The sequence below is a fragment of the Hyperoodon ampullatus genome (genome assembly GCF_949752795.1).
Source record: "Hyperoodon ampullatus genome assembly, chromosome: 3".
Classification (NCBI taxonomy): domain Eukaryota; kingdom Metazoa; phylum Chordata; class Mammalia; order Artiodactyla; family Ziphiidae; genus Hyperoodon; species Hyperoodon ampullatus.
Genome location: NC_136916.1, coordinates 94,286,966 through 94,307,242, shown reverse-complemented (window position 1 = coordinate 94,307,242; position 20,277 = coordinate 94,286,966). Strand labels below are relative to the sequence as shown.

Here is a 20,277-nt window from a genome sequence, read left to right as displayed (position 1 = left end):
CTAACCCAGTGATTCATTGATACTAACTCCAGTTTCCCCCTCCTCTCTTGTACTCTCTTCCAGTCTTTTTTGATTCTAGATGTGCTTTTCTCCTTTTTGTGCTTTACTCTTCTTAGAATCTGGTGTCTGTTAAACTTCATCTGTGGACCAAGAAGGTAAAAATCCTGTGCTTCCATACAGCATCCTAGAAGGCGTGTCTCTTTGAGACTGACTGGACCAAACTTGGACCACATTAACCTTAAGCCCCGGGAGAAAGCTATACCCATGTGCCCACTTCCTCAGACTAGAGAAGCTCTGACGGCCTAACTCCAGGCTATGGGACAGAAAGGAGCCGGCCAGCCCTAGTTAGACTTTGCAAAAAGCTGGTGCTGCTTAGTCATGCATTTTTCTGACCCCACCCTCTCAGGGGCTTCCTGGGCTGCAGCGTGAGTGGGCAGAGCAGTCAGAACAGCCTGGAGCAAAGCTGAGAAGTGGTGTGGAAAAGGCTGGGTTGGGCATGGGAGGACAGTGATGATGCTCAAACAGGTGGGCTCTCCTTTGGGGGTAGGGCTGCATCCCTTTTTATTCTCATTAAAATGGCTTTGTTTTTCCCTTTAGGAGGGGACAACAAAAATAGGAAGGATTGACTCAGACCAGGAACAGGACATTGGTGAGTGACAAAGCATATGGGTCCGATGCTCCGTGGCAGGTATTCATGCTGGATGGGTTTCTTCAGAGGAACGTGATGGTGCTCTGAGAGGAAGGAGTCTTTGAGGTCTGAGGGGCCGCTCCTCTTTCCCTGACAGGTTGTGGGTCTGGGACATGATAGGAGGAGACCCACACGGTGGGATGATCCAGGTCTGGGTGGTTTCAGGCGGTGGCTCTTCCTCTCCTGTCATGATGTGAGGTCTTCCAGATGTGGATTCTGATCTCATCAGAAGACTGGAGGAGGTGTTTCCCTGGGCTGTGCCTCCACCCAAGTGACCCCCGCCCCCTTCTGTAGTCCTGCAGGGTCAGTGGATCGAGAGAGACCACTGCACTATCACCAGCGCCTGTGGGGTCGTCATTCTGCGGCCTGCCCGCGGGGCCCGCTGCACAGTCAATGGCCGGGAGGTCACCGCCTCCTGCCGTCTGACCCAAGGTAGGGCCCCCTACAGCCCGGTTTATGCCAGGATGAGTGATCGGTGAGCTCCATTCTCATGGGCCAGACCCAGAGAGCTCAGTGAGGCAGGCTTTAATGATGGAACACCCAGCCTCTGCACCCAGAGTTCTGAAGATTCCCTAATACAGTCCTCTTCCCATAAACAAAGAAGCCCCAATTCCGGGGCTCCAGAGTAGAGAGTGACTCTCTGAAATTAGTACCTGTGTTTGTTAGCTCTGTGTCCTTGGGAAAGTCTCTGAGCCTCAATTTCCTATAAAATAGGAATAATAATAAAATCGTTGTGAGGATTGAATGAGCTAATCTGTGTAATGTTCTTAGCAGTGTTCTTGGCACTTAGAAAACATCCCTTATCATGATTACTGTCACTATTACTACTACTATTAATCTATTCAGATTCTGTCTGTCCTTTGAGGCTGAGCTTGGATACCCCCTCTTCAACGAAGCGTTCCCTGACTGCTCCCCCTGGAGCTCATCTTGCTTTCCTTGGGAATACCAGAGCTCCTTCTGTTCATCTCGTTAATTCAATACATACGTTGTACGGTATCCAATGAATACATATCTTATTGACTCAGCTAAATTATCAACTTGTGGGGGCAGGACTTTGTGCCCCAGAACAGTGGCCTGCACGTTACATGTGCTCAGAACACGAGCTGTGCATTGAATTCGCGTCGGTCTCTGTGCCGCAGGAGCAGTCATAACCCTGGGGAAAGCACAGAAGTTCCGATTCAACCACCCCGCAGAGGCCGCCGTCCTTCGGCAGAGGAGGCAGGTGAGCACATGGTGTTTCCACGTGGCTCCTGGCCTCCCCGCTTCTCCTTTCTGGAGGGGGTCCAGCTCTGTCCGGGCCTGTTGGGATGGGGGTGATGATGCTTCCTTCCTTGTCTGCAGGTTGGAGAGACTGTTGGTAGCAGTGGCTCTCTGGAGTGGCTGGATTTGGACGGAGATGTCACTGCCTCCCGGATGGGTCTTTGCCCTTTGCTTGGGAAGGAAAGGTAAGAGACAGCTGCTCCTTCTGCTGTGGGACATTTTGGTTTTGCTTTTTAATTCATTAAAACATGGAGTGGGGAGGAGATGAGTGTAGCAGCCAAGCTCAGAATGAGGCCTGGTCTGAACCAACGTGGGCGAGTGTTCTGAGGACGCTGAGCTAGCCGCTCAGCTGGTGGTTGGCAGGGTAGTGGTCGTGGCCTTCATTCATTTCCCCTTGGGTATTGCAACTTTCTTCATCACTGAAAGAGGTATATATCATGATGTTTCCTGTGGCCACCTTCCTCTGTCAACAAGATTTACACCTGATGTGTCTGGATATCTTTGCTGCTTTTGGACCTACCTCTTTAAATTCTATTAACCCCTTTAAATTCTGGCCTGCCTGTGTGTGAGCTCACGTGTGTGTCAGTTAGCTCCAGGACTGTGACTTCCTCTGAGTTTTTAAAGTTACTGTGGGATTGAGAAGCCTCTTTTCCTCATAACCGTGGGTCCAGTACTGTGCATGAGGGGCAGGAACTCCAGGACCAACATGAAAATATCTCGGGGCTCTGCCCTGTGCTACTCGCTTCATCTGCCTTGAGACTGTGGAGTGTGGGTCCGAGTTTTCTACATGATTCATAGGAACTGCTTTTCTTCTTCATAGTCGTTCTTTATCCATTTCTGCATAGGAGCCCCCTCCCAGATCGAGATGCCTTGTGGGTTGGATCCTGGGAATAGTGGTGTCCTCCTGTTCTGAAAGCCACAGTGGCTCGTACCTTGGAGACTTCCTATAGAAAATGTCAGCAGGGGACCCGGTACCTGTGAGACCCCTGGTGTGGGGGGCTGTCCAGCACCATGTGCACAGGGTGCCTGGGAGGGTTCTCATGGCCCTTGGTTCCCTGCTGCTCTTTCCTCAGGCCAGGAGCCTTGATGGCAGCTGAGGATAGCCTTGGGGCAGACCTCGGTGGTGAGATGTGGGATGAGGACAGGAGTGCTCTGAGGCAGGTAGTACGAGCAGCAGGCAGGTGCTCACAGGAGGGCTGCTGACGACCAGAGGACGATGCTCCAGGGCCTAAGGGAGGATGGTCAGTGTTGGGTGACTGTGGGCCCTGAGGGGTGACATAGGGTGGAGCATATCAAGATCAAGGTAGACTCAGGACTGAGGCCGGGGCTCTTGTTTGTCAGAGTGGCCTCCCTTTTTGTAGTGAAGTCATGAAAGGAGGCCTTGTCTTAGGTCAGTTCTGTTGGGAAGTCGCACTGAGGTTGTGTTTTTCCCAAAGTCCAGAGGTCTACAGGGAACGGTTCTGCAACTTAAAGACCCGTGGATGCTGAAGAGATACGTTGGAGTTGGGTAAAGCGGCCTTACCTCCTGGCTCTACGACAGAAAAGCTGTGTGACCTTAGGCAAGCTACTGGCTTGAGAGGTGAGCCTATTGGCTCACCTCTAAGTAGGGATGCTACCGTCTCCCTCCCAGGGGTCCTCGTGACACGGCTTGAAAGAGCGAGTGCATATGGAATGCTTTGCCCAGTGCCCGACACCCCACAGCACCTCTGCCGGGAGGCCCTCGCGGCAGGGTCTGCCCGGGAAGGTGGCCTCCCTTTTGCTTTCCTTTCCTCCCACCTTGCCCCAGTGGACCCATCCACACCAGAGAACACTGGGCTTCTGCCTTTTTAAGGTCTTCTCAGGCTCTCTAGCCCCATGGGCATGGACGTGACCTTTCAGTCGCACCAAGAATGCACCCTTTCATGCAGAGGACAGAGGGGGGCTGGAGAAGCAGGCCTCTCCCCCTCACTGCCTTCGCTCTTAAGCTCCAGCTCTGGGAGCCTGTGGGCCGGGCCGGTCCTGCCCAGCTACCATTGCCAGCACACGTGCGCCAGCCCCTGGCAGCAGCGGGTGGTATGGGCTCAAGCCTCTGAGCGGGCAGAGGGGCCGGGAGAGAAAGTGAGTGTGCGGAGCCCTGCACGTTGTCAGCAGGGCTCCCCGTCTGGGCTTGTGTCTCCATGAGGGTCTCTCATATGCTCTTGGGTGGGGTCGGCTCCAAAGTCTCCCCATGTCCTAGGTTTCCTTTCCGTCCTCTTTCTCTCTGGATGGATGCTTCTCTGGTGGGGAGCCTGTGAGGCCAGAGCTGACTCCAGAGCAGGGGAAGTTGGCCTGTCGGCCTCCTTTTCTCCCTGCAGCAGTGAGTGATCTGGACCTGAGAGCAGTTTGTCCTTGAAAACTGTTGTCTGTGTTCTTGGCATTTTCCCCCTGGGAATTTTGGGAGCTTAGCCTTAAGTGCCTAGAGCCCGGCGGACACTGTTGCTGCTGCCACAGTCTCTGCCACCTCAGCGAGTAGGTGCCATTGCATTTCTGCTGTGGAAGCTGCCAGAGCCAAGCAGCCGGAGGGCGCGATGGAGCCCTGGCAGCAGCTGGGGATGCTGGAGTCCCCCAGGGAGAAGGGCACCATCTGAGAGGGACAGAGGTCCTTGGCCGCAGGTTACTGAAGACTGGCACTCGGTGATCTACCCAACATATAGCATTAGGTCGGCGTGTTCTTTTTCACATGCTTTCGGGGAACTTGGCTGATGTACTCAGCACAGGAGACATTTTCAGTCTGAAGGTGTATGGCTCCTCGGACAAACGTGCATGTCTGTGGGGCTTCTCCCAGACTGCCTCTCCTTGCGGGCTTGCGGCTGCTATGGAGGAAGCTGTATTGGGTCTGTAGAAGCTGACAGGCTGGCTACAGCTTTCCCCGGGGAAGGGTGGAGGAGCTCTTCTAGGGAGAAGCAGATTGTAAATCTGAGGGTCCGGGGACAGTCAGAGAAGGAAGTTGAACACTCTCAGGGAATTCAGAATAAAGATCTCCTTCCTACCCCTTGTATCTGATGGTGTAGATCTTAGCTGGGTGTGTCTGAGACCCTCTGATGGGCTCAGGTTTGTAATTCAGCCGTGTCTGTGGTCAGACACAATTTGGAGCTGTGACGCAGGCGTGATACATATAAATATATGTGTGAAATGTTTTCCATTAACTGCTTTTTCTGTTTGTGTGGCACTAACCGGCTTCTTGTTCCAGTTGCTATCCCTGGCCCTTGCCTTATGTGTGACGAACGGCGCCTTTCCTGTTTTCTGTATCTTCCACTCTTGAGTGTTGCCCTTTTGCCCACAGCAGCCAGCAGCCGTCTTCCCCAGAGCACGCTCGCACAGGTGCCTGGGCCCCTTCTGATTCCTGGACTCACTGTGGATTGAGTCACCTCCCAGCCTCCTTTCCAGAGAGGAGCCTGCTGTTGTGTCAGCTCCCACCCACGCCCCCATCCATCTATGCACTCTCCCACCCGTCCCTCCTTCACTGTTCTCCTAAGGCTACATTAAGATATCTTAATTTCTTCTAAGACAGAGACAGCAGACTTTCTGTGAAGGGCCAGGTTGTGCTGTAGGCTTCGCCGCAGCTATTCCGCTGTGCCAGTGAGGCATGGAAGCCCCTGAGACGATACGTAAACCACGCGTGTGGCTGTGTTCCAATAACTTGATTCACAAAAGCAGGCAGCGCACCATTTAGCCCACAGGCTGTAGTTTGGGGACCTCTGCCTTCATTCTGCTCTACAAAGTGGTAAACCTCCTAAGTGGAATGGACCCCTCAGAGCACACTGCTCAGACGGTTTGCCGTCTGCTTCTAGTGTCAGGTCACTTAGAGAATCTCCAAGCCTGAGAGCCGTGGCCTCCTGGGGCTGGAATGAGGACCGAGGGCAGGATAAGCAAGGCTGGCTGGGGCTTTTGTGTCGGTCTCCAGCAGACCCTGACCCTTCCCAGACGCTCCCCCTCCCAGCCCGGAGCGGAGCCCGGTGCATTTGGCTCTTTTTGAAACCTGAATGACAGGGACGGAGAGGCCCTGCAGAAACAGCATGGGAGGCCCTTGCATAGAAGTCATGTGTGACCTAGGGAGAGGTTAGCATGAGAGGAGAAGCTGTCAGTCTTCAGAGGAAGGCTCTGACTTATCCATGGTCACACAAGAACCTGGTGGCAGAGTAAAAGCATGACTGTAGTCTAGAATTTTTTTTTTTTTTTTTTCCGGTGGAGGTGCCAGGGATTGAGCCCGGGTCCTCATGCAAGCCAAGAGAACCTTTTTAAAATTTATTTATTTATTTATTTTTGGCTGCTTTGGGTCTTCGTTGCTGCGCATGGGCTTTCTCTAGTTGCAGCTAGCGGGTGCGCGGGCTTCTCACTGCGGTGGCTTCTCTTGTTGTGGAGCACGGGCTCTAGGCATGCTGGCTTCAGTAGTTGTGGCTCCTGGGCTCTAGAGCGCAGGCTCCATAGTTGTGGCGCACGGGCTTAGTTGCTCCGCGGCATGTGGGATCTTCCCAGGCCAGGGCTCGAACCCATGTCCCCTGCATTGGCAGGTGGATTCTTAACCACTGTGCCACCAGGGAAGTCCCAAGAAAACCTTTTTAAATTTTGTATTATTGGAAAATTTTAAATACACTACAAATGATCAACTCATGGCTAATCTTGTTTCATTTATATCCCCAACTCCTCCCCACTGGATCTAAACAAATCTTGGACAGTTTCACCAGTAAACGTGTCAGCATGTATCTCTGAAAGGTGTGGCCGAGTCTAAAGCTCTTGAACCCTTGTCCAGGGCTCGTTCACCGAGAACAGCCCTTGAGTGGAGACCAGCTCTCCCCTGGGGCTCCTGCTGCACACACAGGTTGGCGTGCGTCTGAGTTCCCTCTCCTCCTACTACCACATCAAGAGGGTTTCTGCTTTAGGAGTGGAGGTACAGTAGTGATCACTGAACATGGAGGAGAGGGTTTCCATTCCCACAGTGTTTCTGGAGCTTCTGCTCTAGTCTAGTTACAACAGATTTTTAGCAGATACCTTTTTATTCTTTTTTAAAGGACAAAGTTTCTTGATTTAGCTAAAATGTTGTGTTTCCTAAAAACAGCCGCTTTACTTTCCTGGTTATTTTCCTTAACCAAAATGAACTTGTGTTTCTGCTAAACCCACAGTCTAAGAATATGCTAGTCTCAGGACTGTTCTCCCCTCCTGCACTGTGACATCATGAGCTGCCTGTGACACCGTGCCTGTGTGTCCCAAGTTGCCAGAAGTCCAAAGCCCTCTCCGCCCTGTTGAATGCAGGGCTCTCTGGGAGGGGCTGAGGCCGCGGAGGTGTGTGCTGAGCTGGGTTTACATTTCCCCCGGGTAACCCCGGCCCCTGTGACAGGAAAGCGCTGGGAGAGCAGAGTGACAAGGACCACAGGCCACCAAGGGCTGGAGAGACACCCTGCGGAGCCCAGATTCAGCAGCAGCGGCTGTGCTTCGTGGGGGATTTGAGGCAGCGAATCCTAGAGGGACAGATTAGAGCCAAACAGGAACGGGAACTGGACGGTACGTGTGCCAGCCGGCAGGTTAAAGACGGTAGGAGCCTGCTTCCCCTTCCCATCTCTCCACACCGCCCCGGCCTTCTGTATTCTCTCCTTTGTTTTCTTTGTGATACGATGGAATCTTTGGAATTAGGGGTTCTCTCCCCTCTTTTAGAGACCAGAGGCTCTTACACGGGGCTGGAAGCAAGAATAAGGAAGCGACCTTCCTCACTGCCCTCATGCACGCTTGTCCAGGTTCTGCTGCCGGCCCTAGCGTGTGCCCGCTGCCCTGCTGAGGCCCGGGGCTTCGTCCACTTGCCCTGTGGTCAGGGGGCCCGGCACTGCTGCCCCAGAGGGCCATGTGGCCCTCATCCCGCCACATCACCCTGGCCAGCTCTTCACTCTGTGCAGGTGCAGCCATGGCTGGAGGTGCCTGAGTCCAGGGAGGGAGGACGGGCTGACCTTCTCTCAGGGTGTTTTTGGTTCGCAGACCAGCAGTGGCTGCTCAGAGAAGGGACCTGGCGGGCCGGCTCGCAGCAGCAGCTACAGCAAGACCGTGTAGAAGAGAAAGAACTTGTAGCCGCTGTTCCATCTGATTCATGGTGCCAGACAGACCCTGAGACTCAGCCATCCCCCCTGGTCCAAAGCCAAAAGAGGGTGGTGCACCCGCAGCTCCTGCGGAGACTAGCGCTTTGGGTGGCGCAGCGGAACGGCCGGCAGAGAAGGGTCTCGTTCCAGCTGAAGAGGATCATCGAGAAGCCGAGGCTGCTGGAGGCCCACAGGAGACTGGAGCAGCTCAGGGAGCTGTGCTGGCTCCAGGATGACTGCCCCCGGAGGCCCCCCTTCCCGGCCCCCTGCCCTGGTGCCCTGGTCCCAGGGCCTCAGCGTAGAAGCAGATCGACAAGTTGCAGTTCTTTGAGCCTCCGAAGGCCCTGCAGCCGGCACTCGGCCCAACTGCGCAGGTACAGCCAGCGGAGGCCGCCTCGGGGCACTGGCTGAGGTTTACAGCCTTGTTGCAGCGATCTTTACTTCCTGGGGCCTCAGTTTCCTCCATCTGTGAAATGGAAAGATGTGTCTACTCTTCTCTTCCTCATCCCTTTTTCTCCTGATCACTCTCTTCTTTCTCTGTAGTTGATGTCTTCTAAGATTTTCCCTGCCCCCACTCTGAGGGGCAGCTCTTGCTTCTTTGATCATATCTGCTGAGGGAGAATCTCAGCCTCATTTTCCGTGTGCTCTAGACCCTGACTACCCACATACGTCTCCTTGTGTGTGTCCTGCCGCCACTCTGTCTCCTATTGCCTCAGACCGCACTCTTCCTCCCTCCCCTCCCCTCCCACCCGACCTGCTGGCTCCAGTCAGTTTCCCAGCCCACCTACCATGCTGAGCAAGTGAAACACTCTCTTTCTGACTCCTGGGTTCATTTTGGGATCCTCCTTGTTTCTTTTCTCCTTCACTCCTCACATTCAGTCAAGGTGAGGATATGTTCTCTCCCAGACTGCTGGGAGCAGAAGACTCTGTCTACCCCTTTATATCCTCCAGGCCTAGCGCAGGGCCTTGCCCATATTAGGTGCCCAATTAATGTCTATTACTGTTATGTTTGCTTACCAATCTGGTCTTTAGAGTACTAGGTAGGCTTTTTTTTGTTTAAGTTTTATTATGAAAAAATTTCCAACATAAAGTTGAGAGAGTTGTGTACCTGTCACCCACGTTCAGCAAATGTCGAGATTTACCATGCTTGCTTTGTCTCCCCTCCTTCCTTTTTCTGATGAAGCATTTTAAAGCAACTTTTAGATGTGATGTCATTTCAATCCTACATCAAGTATACACTTCTGAAAAATAAGGAGTTTTCTTATAACCACATTGTCATCACACCCAACAAAATTAAGATTAATTATTCAGTATAATCAAAAACTTAGGCCATATTCAAATTTCTCTAATTGCCTCAAAATATATATTTATAGTTAATTGAAATTAAGATCCAATAGAATTTACACACTGCATGTGGCTGTTATGTCTTTTAAGTTTCTTTTAATCATGCTTTTTAAAAATTTCTTCGGGCTTCCCTGGTGGCGCAGTGGTTGAGAGTCTGCCTGCCGATGCAGGGGACACAGGTTCGTGCCCCGGTCCGGGAGGATCCCACATGCCGCAGAGCGGCTGGGCCCGTGAGCCATGGCCACTGAGCCTGCGCGTCCGGAGCCTGTGCTCCGCAACGGGAGAGGCCACAACAGTGAGAGGCCCGCGTACCGCAAAAAAAATTTCTTCATATCATCGATTTGTTAAAGAAAGCGGGTCAATTCTGTAAAATGTGCTCCTTTATAGATTTGTCTGTTTGATTGCTTGTAGTGCCATTTAAGTTATCCTTCAGTTCCTCATGTTGGAAGTTTTCCCTAAAGGCGTGATTAGATCCAGATTCAGTTCAACCTTTTTGTAAGATAAAGAAAATGAGGAACAGAGTGTACCTGGGGCTTCTTTGATAGCCAAGACTATAGTCTGTAGTTTCCTTATGTACCTATAGAGCTGACCCCAAAGGCTATAGGGGACAGTGACATTGACCTAGTTTTAAACCTCTTTCAGGGCAAACTAAGTGGGACTTTATATTCCTTCTGTCAGCAGGAAGTAGGGACCTCTTACTTTTCTGAGATGGCTTTCCTTGTTTCCATAGTGTTTTCCTGAATTGGGATCCCTCCACCACGTTACCTCCTATGCCTGACCGTACTGAGCAATTATCAGAGAAAATCCCATCAGAAGAGTACTTGTCCCAGGCTGCTTATTATCCCCCAAGGAAAGGGCATTTCATCAAGCATGCCCTCCATTCCTCAGGTGAGGGGCAGCTCTGCACAGCCAGGAAGGCCCTGGCCAGGAAGGGAGCCTCAGCCTCTGGCACCTGCCTCACTGAGAGCTGCGAGTCTGCCAGTGTCCAAGAAAGGGAGAGAGTGGGTAAGCAGCCCTGTCAGATGGTGGCCCAGAGTTTCACAGCTAACAAGCTAAAGCCGTGGGATAAGCCGGAGGTCCTCACCCCTTCCACCCAGACCAGGAGGGCTAAGACCACTCACCAGCAGGGTGGGGAAAAGAAGGGAACCTTGGGCCCCGTGAGGCTGCTGAGGGAGCCAGTTGCAGTTCCTCACATCCCCATGGATCCAAACAGGCCACTGGGCGTGGAAAGGCAGCCAAGACTTTCTGGGCAGAATCCACCCCACCTTCTCCAAGCGGGGCATCGAAGAGGCAGCAGAGGGTCCTGGCAGCTAGGGTTGAGAAGTCCTCTCGCTTGCCTCACAGCAGCCCTTTGAAGAGGCAACACAGTGCGGGGGACCCAGGTACCACGGCCTAACTCACAGGTTCCAGCCCCGTAGAGGATCTTGCAAGAGAAAAAGGTGGTGATTTATCTGACGCAGATAGCAGTCACTCAGTAGATTCTCTCTCCTGTGTCTGTGCCAAAGCCCTGCTGCAGCCATGGAAGCTGGAGGAGCCCCAGGGGAAGGAGCGGGATCTCCCAGAGCCAGATGACTCCGGCAGCGAAGACAGCCAAATATCTGAGGACTCGCTGGCCGAGAAGAGGTACCAAAGCCCACAGGACAGCCCAGGGCTCAGTTATCTCACCCATGGCCATGGCCACTCCAGGGCCAGAGCTCAAGCCTCTGTGAGGGGCTTCACCACATCCTCAGACAGTCGACTGTTCACCCAGACTCACAGGAGCTTTTCCCTCGACAGCCTGATTGACGCTGAGGAAGAACTGGGGGACGATCGGCAAGAAGAGCCTTTCTTCCGTTCAGCTGACGAGATGCCCACGGAGACTTTCTGGCGCCTGCAGAGCTCCAGTCTGCCCGCAGGGGACCAGGAGGCAGTGTGCAGGCCTGGCCCCATCAGCCACAGAACAGGAGCCAGGCTGGATGCCACCCTGCCAGTGAGCAGATCATTTTACCTGGAGCTCCAGCCCCGCTGTGAGCAGCCAGAATTGGCGGTGGAGGCAAGCTCCACAGAACAAACCAACACTCTCCAAGACGTGCAGCTTTCAAGAGGGAGCCCTCTGGTGTCCATGGATTCCTGGTTCTCCTGTGACTCCAAGAACAATCCCAGTAGCCCCCCAGGTTCTTTATGTCCAAGTCCTGACGTCCAGGATGTTCAGCCCTGCGGTTGGAAGAGGCCTGGATACTGGCCCAATATGGAAGAACTAAAGTCATCAGATACAGAAACAGTTCTGTCCTACAGCTCCAAACTGCCCCTGGGCGGTGCTGAGCTGCCCTGCAGTGTCAGAAGTGTGTACACAGTCCCTGTTTCTGATACGACCAGGGTGTCCCTCTGGGACTCTTATAGGCTTCTTCAGCCAGGAGCCGATGGCACCTTTCAGGCCAGAGGGGTCCGTGAGATGGCCCAGAAGGGCGTCTCTGAAGCATCCGACTCTAGTGTGTCAAGCTTGTTGGCTGCCTCTGCCACCTCATTCACTTACGTTGGCAGTGCCTGTCAGAGAGACTGGGCTGCCCTTCAGCAAAAGTACCTCCTTGAACTGTCTCATCCTGTTTTGGGGGCCACAGGAGCACCCAGTCTTCCTCCTCAAGGGAAGGGAAAGCCCTCCCTCGAGGAAAACTCTGGTTCCCTGACCCAAGCTTCTGGCAGGGGAGGAGATGCTCTATTGCCAATTGGTCCTAGGGTATCTAGCAGCCCGGATTTCAACAACTTTCCTATGCATCTGTCCACAGTTAGGCGTTTGAGAGCTGAGAAAGAACAGGACAGTCTGCGTGTTGAGGTAGAAGGTACTTCAGATTCCTTTACAACTAGTGAGAAAGAGGTGAGTCATAGTGGAACTTATTCAGCGGACGTAGAATCATCGACTTCTGGAACTACAAATGCCCAGGTCTCTACAGCAGCAAACAAGACAGCGCATCCCGTGATGGAAGCATGGGGAGTCAAAGAGAGCAGCTTGGAAGAAGCCTCTCAGAGTAGCGAGAAACCTGGACTCATGACGTCCTCTGATGAATGTTTCATCCTAACGAACGCTTGTCACCGTATTGTCACCATAGACACCAAAGAACCCCATTGGCCCCGAGGCTGGGCTCCTTTGAGGAAGAATAGTGCAGACCCAGGGGGGCAATTAGGTCAGAACAGCCACCGCCCCCCGCAGGAAGAGAAGGCAGACTCCCAGGAGAGCTCCAAGGAAGCGTGTAGAAGACACAGCAGGTTTTCCTTTGCCTTTCCTTCAGGTCCAGAGCTGTACCTCCACCCTGCTCCCTGGAATCCACTCCCATCTTCCCTGCAGCCACCTCCCTTGGAAACATTCTATGTGACCAAAAGCCGAGATGCCCTAACAGAAACCGCCTTGGAAATCCCTGCTTGCAGAGAAGCAAGGGCGCCCTCCCCACCTCCCAGGGAAGCATGGGGCTTTGGACATGAGCACCAAGTCCTCCAAAATGTGTATGTGAAGAATAAATTGCCAGTACTGTTACAAAACCAGAATTCCAAGATTGCATCATCTCAGCAGGTCATAGCAGAGAGGCCAGCTGATCTGAACATCAAGGAAGTTTGCAGAGAAAAAGGGAAATGCCTTGGAAACATTAAAGAAGAAAGCCATAATTCAGTTTATTTTTCTGTCACTCAGAACAGACATTTTCTTCCATCTACCAGCATAAAAGTATGTGAATTTGAAAATCAAGTTGGAATTTTAAATAAACACAGTCTTCCAGTGCTCAAGCAGGGAGAAAAGGCTGCTGTACAGTCCTACTGCAGTGTCTCCTCAGACAGTTCTGGGTCAAGGAAGCCTCTCCTGGTGTGTGAATCTGAGACGAGTGGGGAAGAAGAGCAGGGGCAGGATGCAGTCCTCAGAGAGACCCAGGCCTTTGACATGAAGAGACGGTTTCCTTCTGGGGTCAGGTCTGATTTCATCTATAAAACCATCAATTTAGGCCTTGACAAGGACAAGATAGAGGAAGCCGCTCTTTCTTTGAAGTCCAGATCAGTACATCATAGAGTAAGCAGCCCAGAGACAGCAGCCCAGGATGAGAGTCCAACCCACAAGGGGGAAAGGAGGAATGAAACTGGGCTTCTTGGAAAAGCGCTCCATCCCAAAGATGGCTCAGAAGAGTTTAGGCTCCCACAGGCAGAGTCTACGTATGAAAGATTCCAGTCAGTTACGTGCTTTCAGGAAAGAAACCTCAGTGAATGCAAGGTCCCTGGAAAGGTGCGAGAAACGTTAAACCCCAAAGAAGAACCTCCTGGAAAGAGATGGAGTAAAAGAGATACTAATACTGATGAGATGGCTAGGCTAATTAGGAGTGTAATGCAGCTGGAAAATGTCATCTTGGAAATTGAATCCAAACAGAGTAAGCAGCTATGTGCTTCCCACACACTGGGAGTCAGTAAGGAGTTTATGTTCCAGGACCAGAAGGACCAGGAGATGGCTGACCATGTGCTGAGGCCAGGCAGCTTTAGAAACCACCTGTCCTTCAAGGATCAGCCATCTTCTCCAAAATGGAAAGATGATCTCTTTAGGGATGGTGAAGCTGGACAAATGGAGGTTAACAGTAGCATTGCTCCCTGGGTACGCGACATCAGGTTTGTGAAAGGGCACACCCACCCAGCTGTATTAGACAAACCCGCCAGGGAAACTGGTGGTTATTTAGGGACATTTACAGCTTGCAGAGAATGCACCAACACTTCTGCTCATCCAAGGAAAACGAGAGCTTTGGCTGGAGCTCTGCCATTGCAGCCCATGCCTGAGAGGACTTCTGAGGAGGGCGAGCTGGCGAATGCAGTGTACCCCAGACGACCGCCCCGGGGCTTGGGAAATCTCGAGGAGCTGGAGACTGTGAAGGGTGTTCAGGAAAGCCATTTTGCCAAACGCATACGTAGTTCTAAGCAAGAGGAGCTGGAAGTTCAAGGCAGAGTTGAAGAAACGGCTGTGCAAAGAGGGAGCCTACAGGAGAAAAACAAAGTGGTTTCATCAACTCAGAAACTCCCTGGCCCGTGCCAGCATTGTGTGCGCACATTTTTCAGCCAAGAGACCGGCCCATTGCCAAGCCCGCCAGGATCCTGTATGGCTCCTCGCCGAGACCTGAGTAACGCCTTGCCCTTGAATTCAACAAGGCCGCCAAGAACCTATCTTTATGTACCTGGTACTCTAGGCGTCTCTTCTGTTGACTGTGTGCTGGATCCCACCCTGTTGAAAATGCCCACCAGTCCCCTGGTAACTGGAGCAGGGCGTCAGGACCAGAGTGGAGAGCCCGGACGCCACAGCTCACAGCAGGGAGACGATAGACGGGGCTTCTCCGCAGCGCACCCTGCTTCTTGCGGGTCTGTGATATCCATGGCTGTGGGATCTTCCAGTCAATCCAGTGCACCAGCGAGCATTCCCCTGGGGGCAGAGGGCAGGAGGTCAACAAGCACCGGTCCGCAAGGCCACGGAGGGGACCTCAGAAGCACCTTGCTGGGCTTGGGTAGCAGGGTGGGTTCTCCTTCCGAAGCTGAGGCAGCTGTACCAAGAGGACCAGACAGAGCCAGTTCCCTGAACAGGGCCTCTAGCCCGCTTGAAAGGAGGGCCAGCTGCCCCTTAGAAGAGGGGGACAAGCGAGGCAGGGGAGAGAGGCAGAAGGCAGAGAAGGAGGCCGAGGACCTCACTCCTGCCAGTGGTGCTTTCTCAGCACCTGTGTCCTTGCCAAGGCTGCCTCAGCCGGAGCCCTCTGCCCATCCACCCACGTGCCTGGCTGAGTTGGAGGAGATAGGACAGGCAGAGGCCCAGGGAAAGCAGCTTCACAACGTGGTGGCTGGGGGCACAGTCCTTCCTCACGATGAGACGCTATTTGGACCTGAATGTTCTTCAGGGGCCCCTGGCAGGCCTCAGTGTCCACAAATGGGCCAGTCAGTGTCAGCCAGGACCAGAAATGAGGGTGAATCACGGGGATTTCATGTGGCGTCTCTCCCTGCTAAACCAGGACACATGTCAAGTGATGAGAGGACATCTGTCCTTCAGGCCACACCCCCCTCTGCAGACAGCTGCCACCCTTTGCCCAGCACTGACACTAACACAGGGCCACGGCACCCCTCACGGACTTCCTCCCACGCTGACCCTGCTCCAGGTAGAAGTCACTGTACTGGAAAACTGAGACATTTCCTGGGAGCCTGTGAACAGTTTGTGCACCCCACTAGCTCTTCTGAAATCAGAGAGAAAGAGGGAGAAGCAACCAGAACACCTTCCTCTGCTGATGCTTTGGGCTCAGACCGTCTTCCTTCTTCAGCAGCCGTGGAGGAGGACAGGAGGGTAATGGCGGAGGAAATAGTGGCTGCTTTACATTCTCAGGCCCCTTTTGATGATGCTGGAGGGATTCCATGTAGGCGAGGCCCGTTCGCTGCCTGGGAGGCTGCCCAGGGCGTGCTCCCTGGCTGGCAGGAGAGCAGCCCAGCCCACCAAGAACCTGGGACTCTGGACAACACATGGGGAGGAGGTCCTGGTAGCTTCCTAGTGGCTGCACAAGGAGGAAAACCAACCTGTTTTGAAAGTCACCTTGTGATCTGTGATGTTCAGAATTCTGCCAGTCTCTCAGGGCCTAACCAAGACCAGGGCCAATGCCTTGAGGCTTCCACCGGCTTAGAAGAAGGGAAGGTGAGTCCCAAATGGGGTGCCGTCCTGTCCAGAGCCCTAGGAGGGATTGAACCGGAAGCTCCCTCTCAGCAGCCTGTGAAACGGGAGGGGAGTGTTGGCTCTGGGCTAGCAGAAGCCTGCAGGGCCAGCGTCGAAGGTCCCAGGCCAACTCTGTTGCCGGATCAGAGACCTGGGGGAGTTAGGGAGGAGGCCCTGCGCAGGTGCCCGCAGGAAACTTCAGACTGTGGTGTCTTTTCGGGGAGCACTGAAGGCAGCAGGACCCTCAGCCCGTCCGGGGGCCAAGAAGACAGCAGATCTCATCCTTGCTGGCAACCGTGCAACCCTCAACCCGTTGCTTCCGGGGCCCGTGCCTCCCCTTCCTCCACTTCCCTGCGTTACAGAGACGGTGACCTGGGCAAGGGGGCTTCCGAGACCACCCCACACACTCGCCACCCACCCTGCATGGTCCCCCCCAGGGCCTGGGGGGTGGAGAGAGGAGAGGGCCATTGCAGGGAACCTGATGTGCTCTGGGCACATGGTCTTGAGCCCAAAAGCATTAATGTGGAGTTGGGGCCGGCAGACGGCAGCACCCCGGAGACCTCTGCTGCTGCTCTCCTGCCTCCGGCTCAGGGCTGCAGCTCCCCTTCCACTCCTGATGTGCGGACAAGTCCCCTCAGCCCCTGGGTTGCTGACGGAAGCTCCAGGTCAGTAGGGGATCCTGAGAAAAAGGCTGCCGAGAAGAAAGTCAGCGCCGAGCTTGAGGCTCCCCCTTTCCACGCAGGCAGGTGCTCCGAGCCACCCGGGAGGTTTCAGGACAGCTCCGCTGGTGGCCGGAGTGCACAGGGCTCTCAAACCAAGCCAGAACCACTTGCAACAGCTGGGGGACCACACAGCCTGAATTTAAGTGAAGGGTGTGTTGCGAGTGAGCCGCCAGTGGGACCACAACATGGATGTTTGGGAAATGCCATCAGATGCCTTCCAGAAAAGTCACAACTTTCCATGGAGTCAAGGGATCATAGTGGCTTGGATCCCCAAGCCAAATTGGTAGCAGAGTTACAGTGTGTCTCCAGTCCCCAGGTTGACAGCCCCCGGGAGGAGGAAGAGCAACAGAGGGACCAGGCTTCAGGTGGCCGAGAAGACGCTGCCTGGGGCAGGAGCCCCCCATGTGCGGATGAAGGTGGCTCAGGCAGCTGTCAGATTAGTGGTGCAGGCAGAGAGGACGAGGCTGTGGCCAGGCCCCCTGCAGCCTTCAGAGACTCAGCCACTGTCACCTTGGGGCAACGTGGAGCATGTTGGCCTGTGGCCCAGGGCCTCGGGCAGCCCTCTTCTGGCGGGGAGCAGCCGGCACCCCGCCACCGGTGCTCACTTCCTGTGGTCGCCATCGTCTCTGGCCCCAAACACTCTAGACCGCAGTTCTCTGTGGTCAGCTCTCCCCAGTCTCTTCAGGAGCTAAGCTTGAGCGTGGAGCCTCCTTCCCCAACAGATGAGGATATACAGCAGCCTAGCAGATTGTGGACCCCACATCCCAGAGGCTCTTCCTCAGGAAAGTCTGCGGCAAGAACGTCTCTGAAAGCTGAGGGCCGTGATCAGGAAGCCGCCTCTGACTTGGACGGCATCGCTGCTGATCCCAGGCCCCTGCCATCCACACCCACTCCTTCCCTGGCAACTTCAGCTGTCTCGTGCATGCTGACCCCCGATCTCATGGCTGCTCGGCCATTTGGTACTCCGGACCAGGCCCAGCCAGGAAAGCCAGAGAGACTGGGTGGCCAGGCTCGGCCAGAGGCATGGAGCTCTGAAGCAGACGGAGGAGCCCTGCTTTTTGGCTCCAGTGCCATCGATCCCTGCGTCCTGCCCTGGCGTCCCGAGGGGCCTGCGCACGTCGGCTGGAAGCAGTATATGTTTGGCGGCGCAGCTGATGTCTCCCGTGGCCCCACACCCCAGGGCCTGACACCATCAGACGTGGACCGGTTCTCCCGCAAGGACGACGGCCTAGACGACCGGGGCTCCCCGGTCTACTCCCACCGCAGCACCTTGGCCAGTGCCCGAGGCCTGTCGAGCACACGCAGCCACGTCGAAAGTGCCCGCCATTCCCGTGAGGCCTGGGGAGTCGGGGGTTCCTCGTTTGCCCTGGGGAGCCCCCACGTCCTGATCGGCTCTGAAGGGGCAGCCCCCGCTAAGGGTCCTGACGAGAGAGGCGGGTTCCCGGGCACCCCTGATGAGGCAGGCTGCCTGAGGAGGGAGCCTCCCTTGCCTGGAGTAAGTGCTGCGGGCCCGGTGGATGAGATTATGCTGCCGTACCCATCAGAGGAGGGCGGCCCTGTGGGTGTGTCTAGGATGAACACCTTGGAGCAGGGCACCCAGACCCCGGGCTGCAGGTCGCGCTGGAGCTACGCTGACCTCTCCTCTGCTCAGTCAGATCTGGCCTCTTGGGCCAGCACGCACAACCTGTCTCTCCGCCTCTCGCAGCTCCTGCACAGCACCTCGGAGCTGTTGGGGAGTCTCTCCCAGCCAAGTGTGGCCGAAAAGGAGTGGAATGCCAAGGGGGAGACCCCGGGTGAGGTGCCCCAGGCACTGAGGATGGACGGCTGTACTCAGACCACCATGGATGAGGGCATCCAGACTGACCCGGCCTCACCACCTCTGCACCTCCAGGCCCCAGAGGCCAACCCTCAGAAAGTCAATGCGGTCCTTGAAAGGCTGGGCTCAGATCTTTCCATCATGTCTCAGGAAAAGGGACATGTCCCTGGGACGCTTAAGAAGAGAGGGGCAGAGGGGACCACATGGAAAATAGCAGGTCCCCAAGATCTTCAGGAAGAAAGCACCCTCTGCAGGCCCCAGGGCGCCCCCGTACCCTCATCCCACTTGAGCTTTCAGAAAGTTCCCCCTGGGCAGAACCTGCCTCCTCTGATCCCCCAGGCTTCTCCGGATGCCCCCCTGCTTCCCAGCCTGGCTGGTGGCAGCCCTGGCCGCAGCCTCGGTGCATCTCCCTTCCCAGGGCCCTGCGCCCATGCTGTGGAGCCTGTGGAGGAGCCCGGGGTGCGGAAGGAGCAGGGCCCCACGAGCGCCTTGCTGGTGGACAGGGCCTCCTCCCCGATCCTCACGCTTAGCGCCAGCACCCAAGGGTCAGGGCGCCCCCCAGGCGCTTTGTCTCTCTCGGCCCCCTCAGCTCATTCCCTTGAAGGCTGCCAGAAGCTTGTCTCCCGCCCAAGCCTTCCCCTGTGTGCCCCGAGGCCTGCAGTGGGTAACTATTCTCAAACCACTGATGAGTCAGGTAGCTCTCAGAGAGTGGAGGTTCCATGTGGAGAAGATAGCAGTCCCTTAGAAGGGGGTGACCACAGGTGCTCCCTTGGGCTGAGCTCCCGAGGCCACCCAGAGAAGAGCGCAAAGCCCCAAGTCCGTTGCGTGGAGCAGTCCCCGCAGCAGCGTCAGCCCAGGACCACCACCGGGGTCCAGAGCAGACTGTTGTCTCCACCACCGGGAAGCAGGAGCCGGAGGCTGGCTGATGGCTTTGTGCCTGAGGACATGGCCTCCCTAGAGTGTGGCCCACTGAGCAGTAGGGGGCTGAGTCCATGGCAGTGCAGGACAGAGAATGGGGGCGAGAGCTCAGCATCTCCAGAGGAGCCACGGCCCGCTCTGAACATTTCCTCTTCGTGGGGCGGCCTCCGGTGCCACTGCCCCTGCCCTTTCTTTGAGTTGGCTGACACCCCAGGGCTCCGGGGTTGCATCTTGGGCCCTACTGAGGCCTGCCAGCCTGAGGGGCCGCTGCGCCCCAGTTCCTCCCAGACATGCACGGCCCCTGAGCCCCAGCACCACGGTCTGAGGGACCTCCCGGTGTATAACAAATCCAGCGATTGGTGTGGGGGTCAGGACGGCTCCCCTGGGGCGCTGGGTGTGATGGATTTGCTGGGGACCAGATGTGATTGCAGCTCAGGAGAGCAGGGACAGAGGCTCCCACAACTTCCTGAGGACCAGAGCCAGGCGCCCGAGTGGTCCCAGAGGGAGCAGATCCCCCTGCGAGTCGGGGCCCAGAACCTCTCCCTCAGCGTGGAACTCACGGAAGCAAAACTGCACCACGGCTTTGGGGAGGCAGACGCCCTGCTGCAGGTGCTGCAGAGTGGGACGGGGGAGGCACTCGCTGCCCAAGAGGAGGAGCAGTATGCCCGGTAAGGACCCAGCTCTGAGTGGGGTGGCGAGGGCTGGGCGGAGAGGAGAGGGAGCCGAGCCGGCTGACCGCTGGCCGTTCCCTCCTCCCGGCTCAGCTCTGGGACCTT

General features: G+C 55.3%; 1 protein-coding gene across 1 annotated transcript in view; it reads left to right on the top strand.

Annotated features, from left to right (window-relative positions):
- STARD9 (StAR related lipid transfer domain containing 9) overlaps window positions 1-20,277 on the top strand; it is a gene marked incomplete at both ends in the record, with an annotated part of 128,769 nt that overhangs the window by 91,764 nt on the left and 16,728 nt on the right. Inside the window, 8 exons of the mRNA XM_079700800.1 lie at window positions 598-649; window positions 983-1,120; window positions 1,828-1,910; window positions 2,030-2,133; window positions 7,302-7,495; window positions 7,931-8,402; window positions 10,103-10,377; window positions 10,878-20,169. Coding sequence (XP_079556926.1) covers window positions 598-649; window positions 983-1,120; window positions 1,828-1,910; window positions 2,030-2,133; window positions 7,302-7,495; window positions 7,931-8,402; window positions 10,103-10,377; window positions 10,878-20,169 — 10,610 coding nt within the window. The remainder of the gene's footprint in view (window positions 1-597; window positions 650-982; window positions 1,121-1,827; window positions 1,911-2,029; window positions 2,134-7,301; window positions 7,496-7,930; window positions 8,403-10,102; window positions 10,378-10,877; window positions 20,170-20,277) is intronic.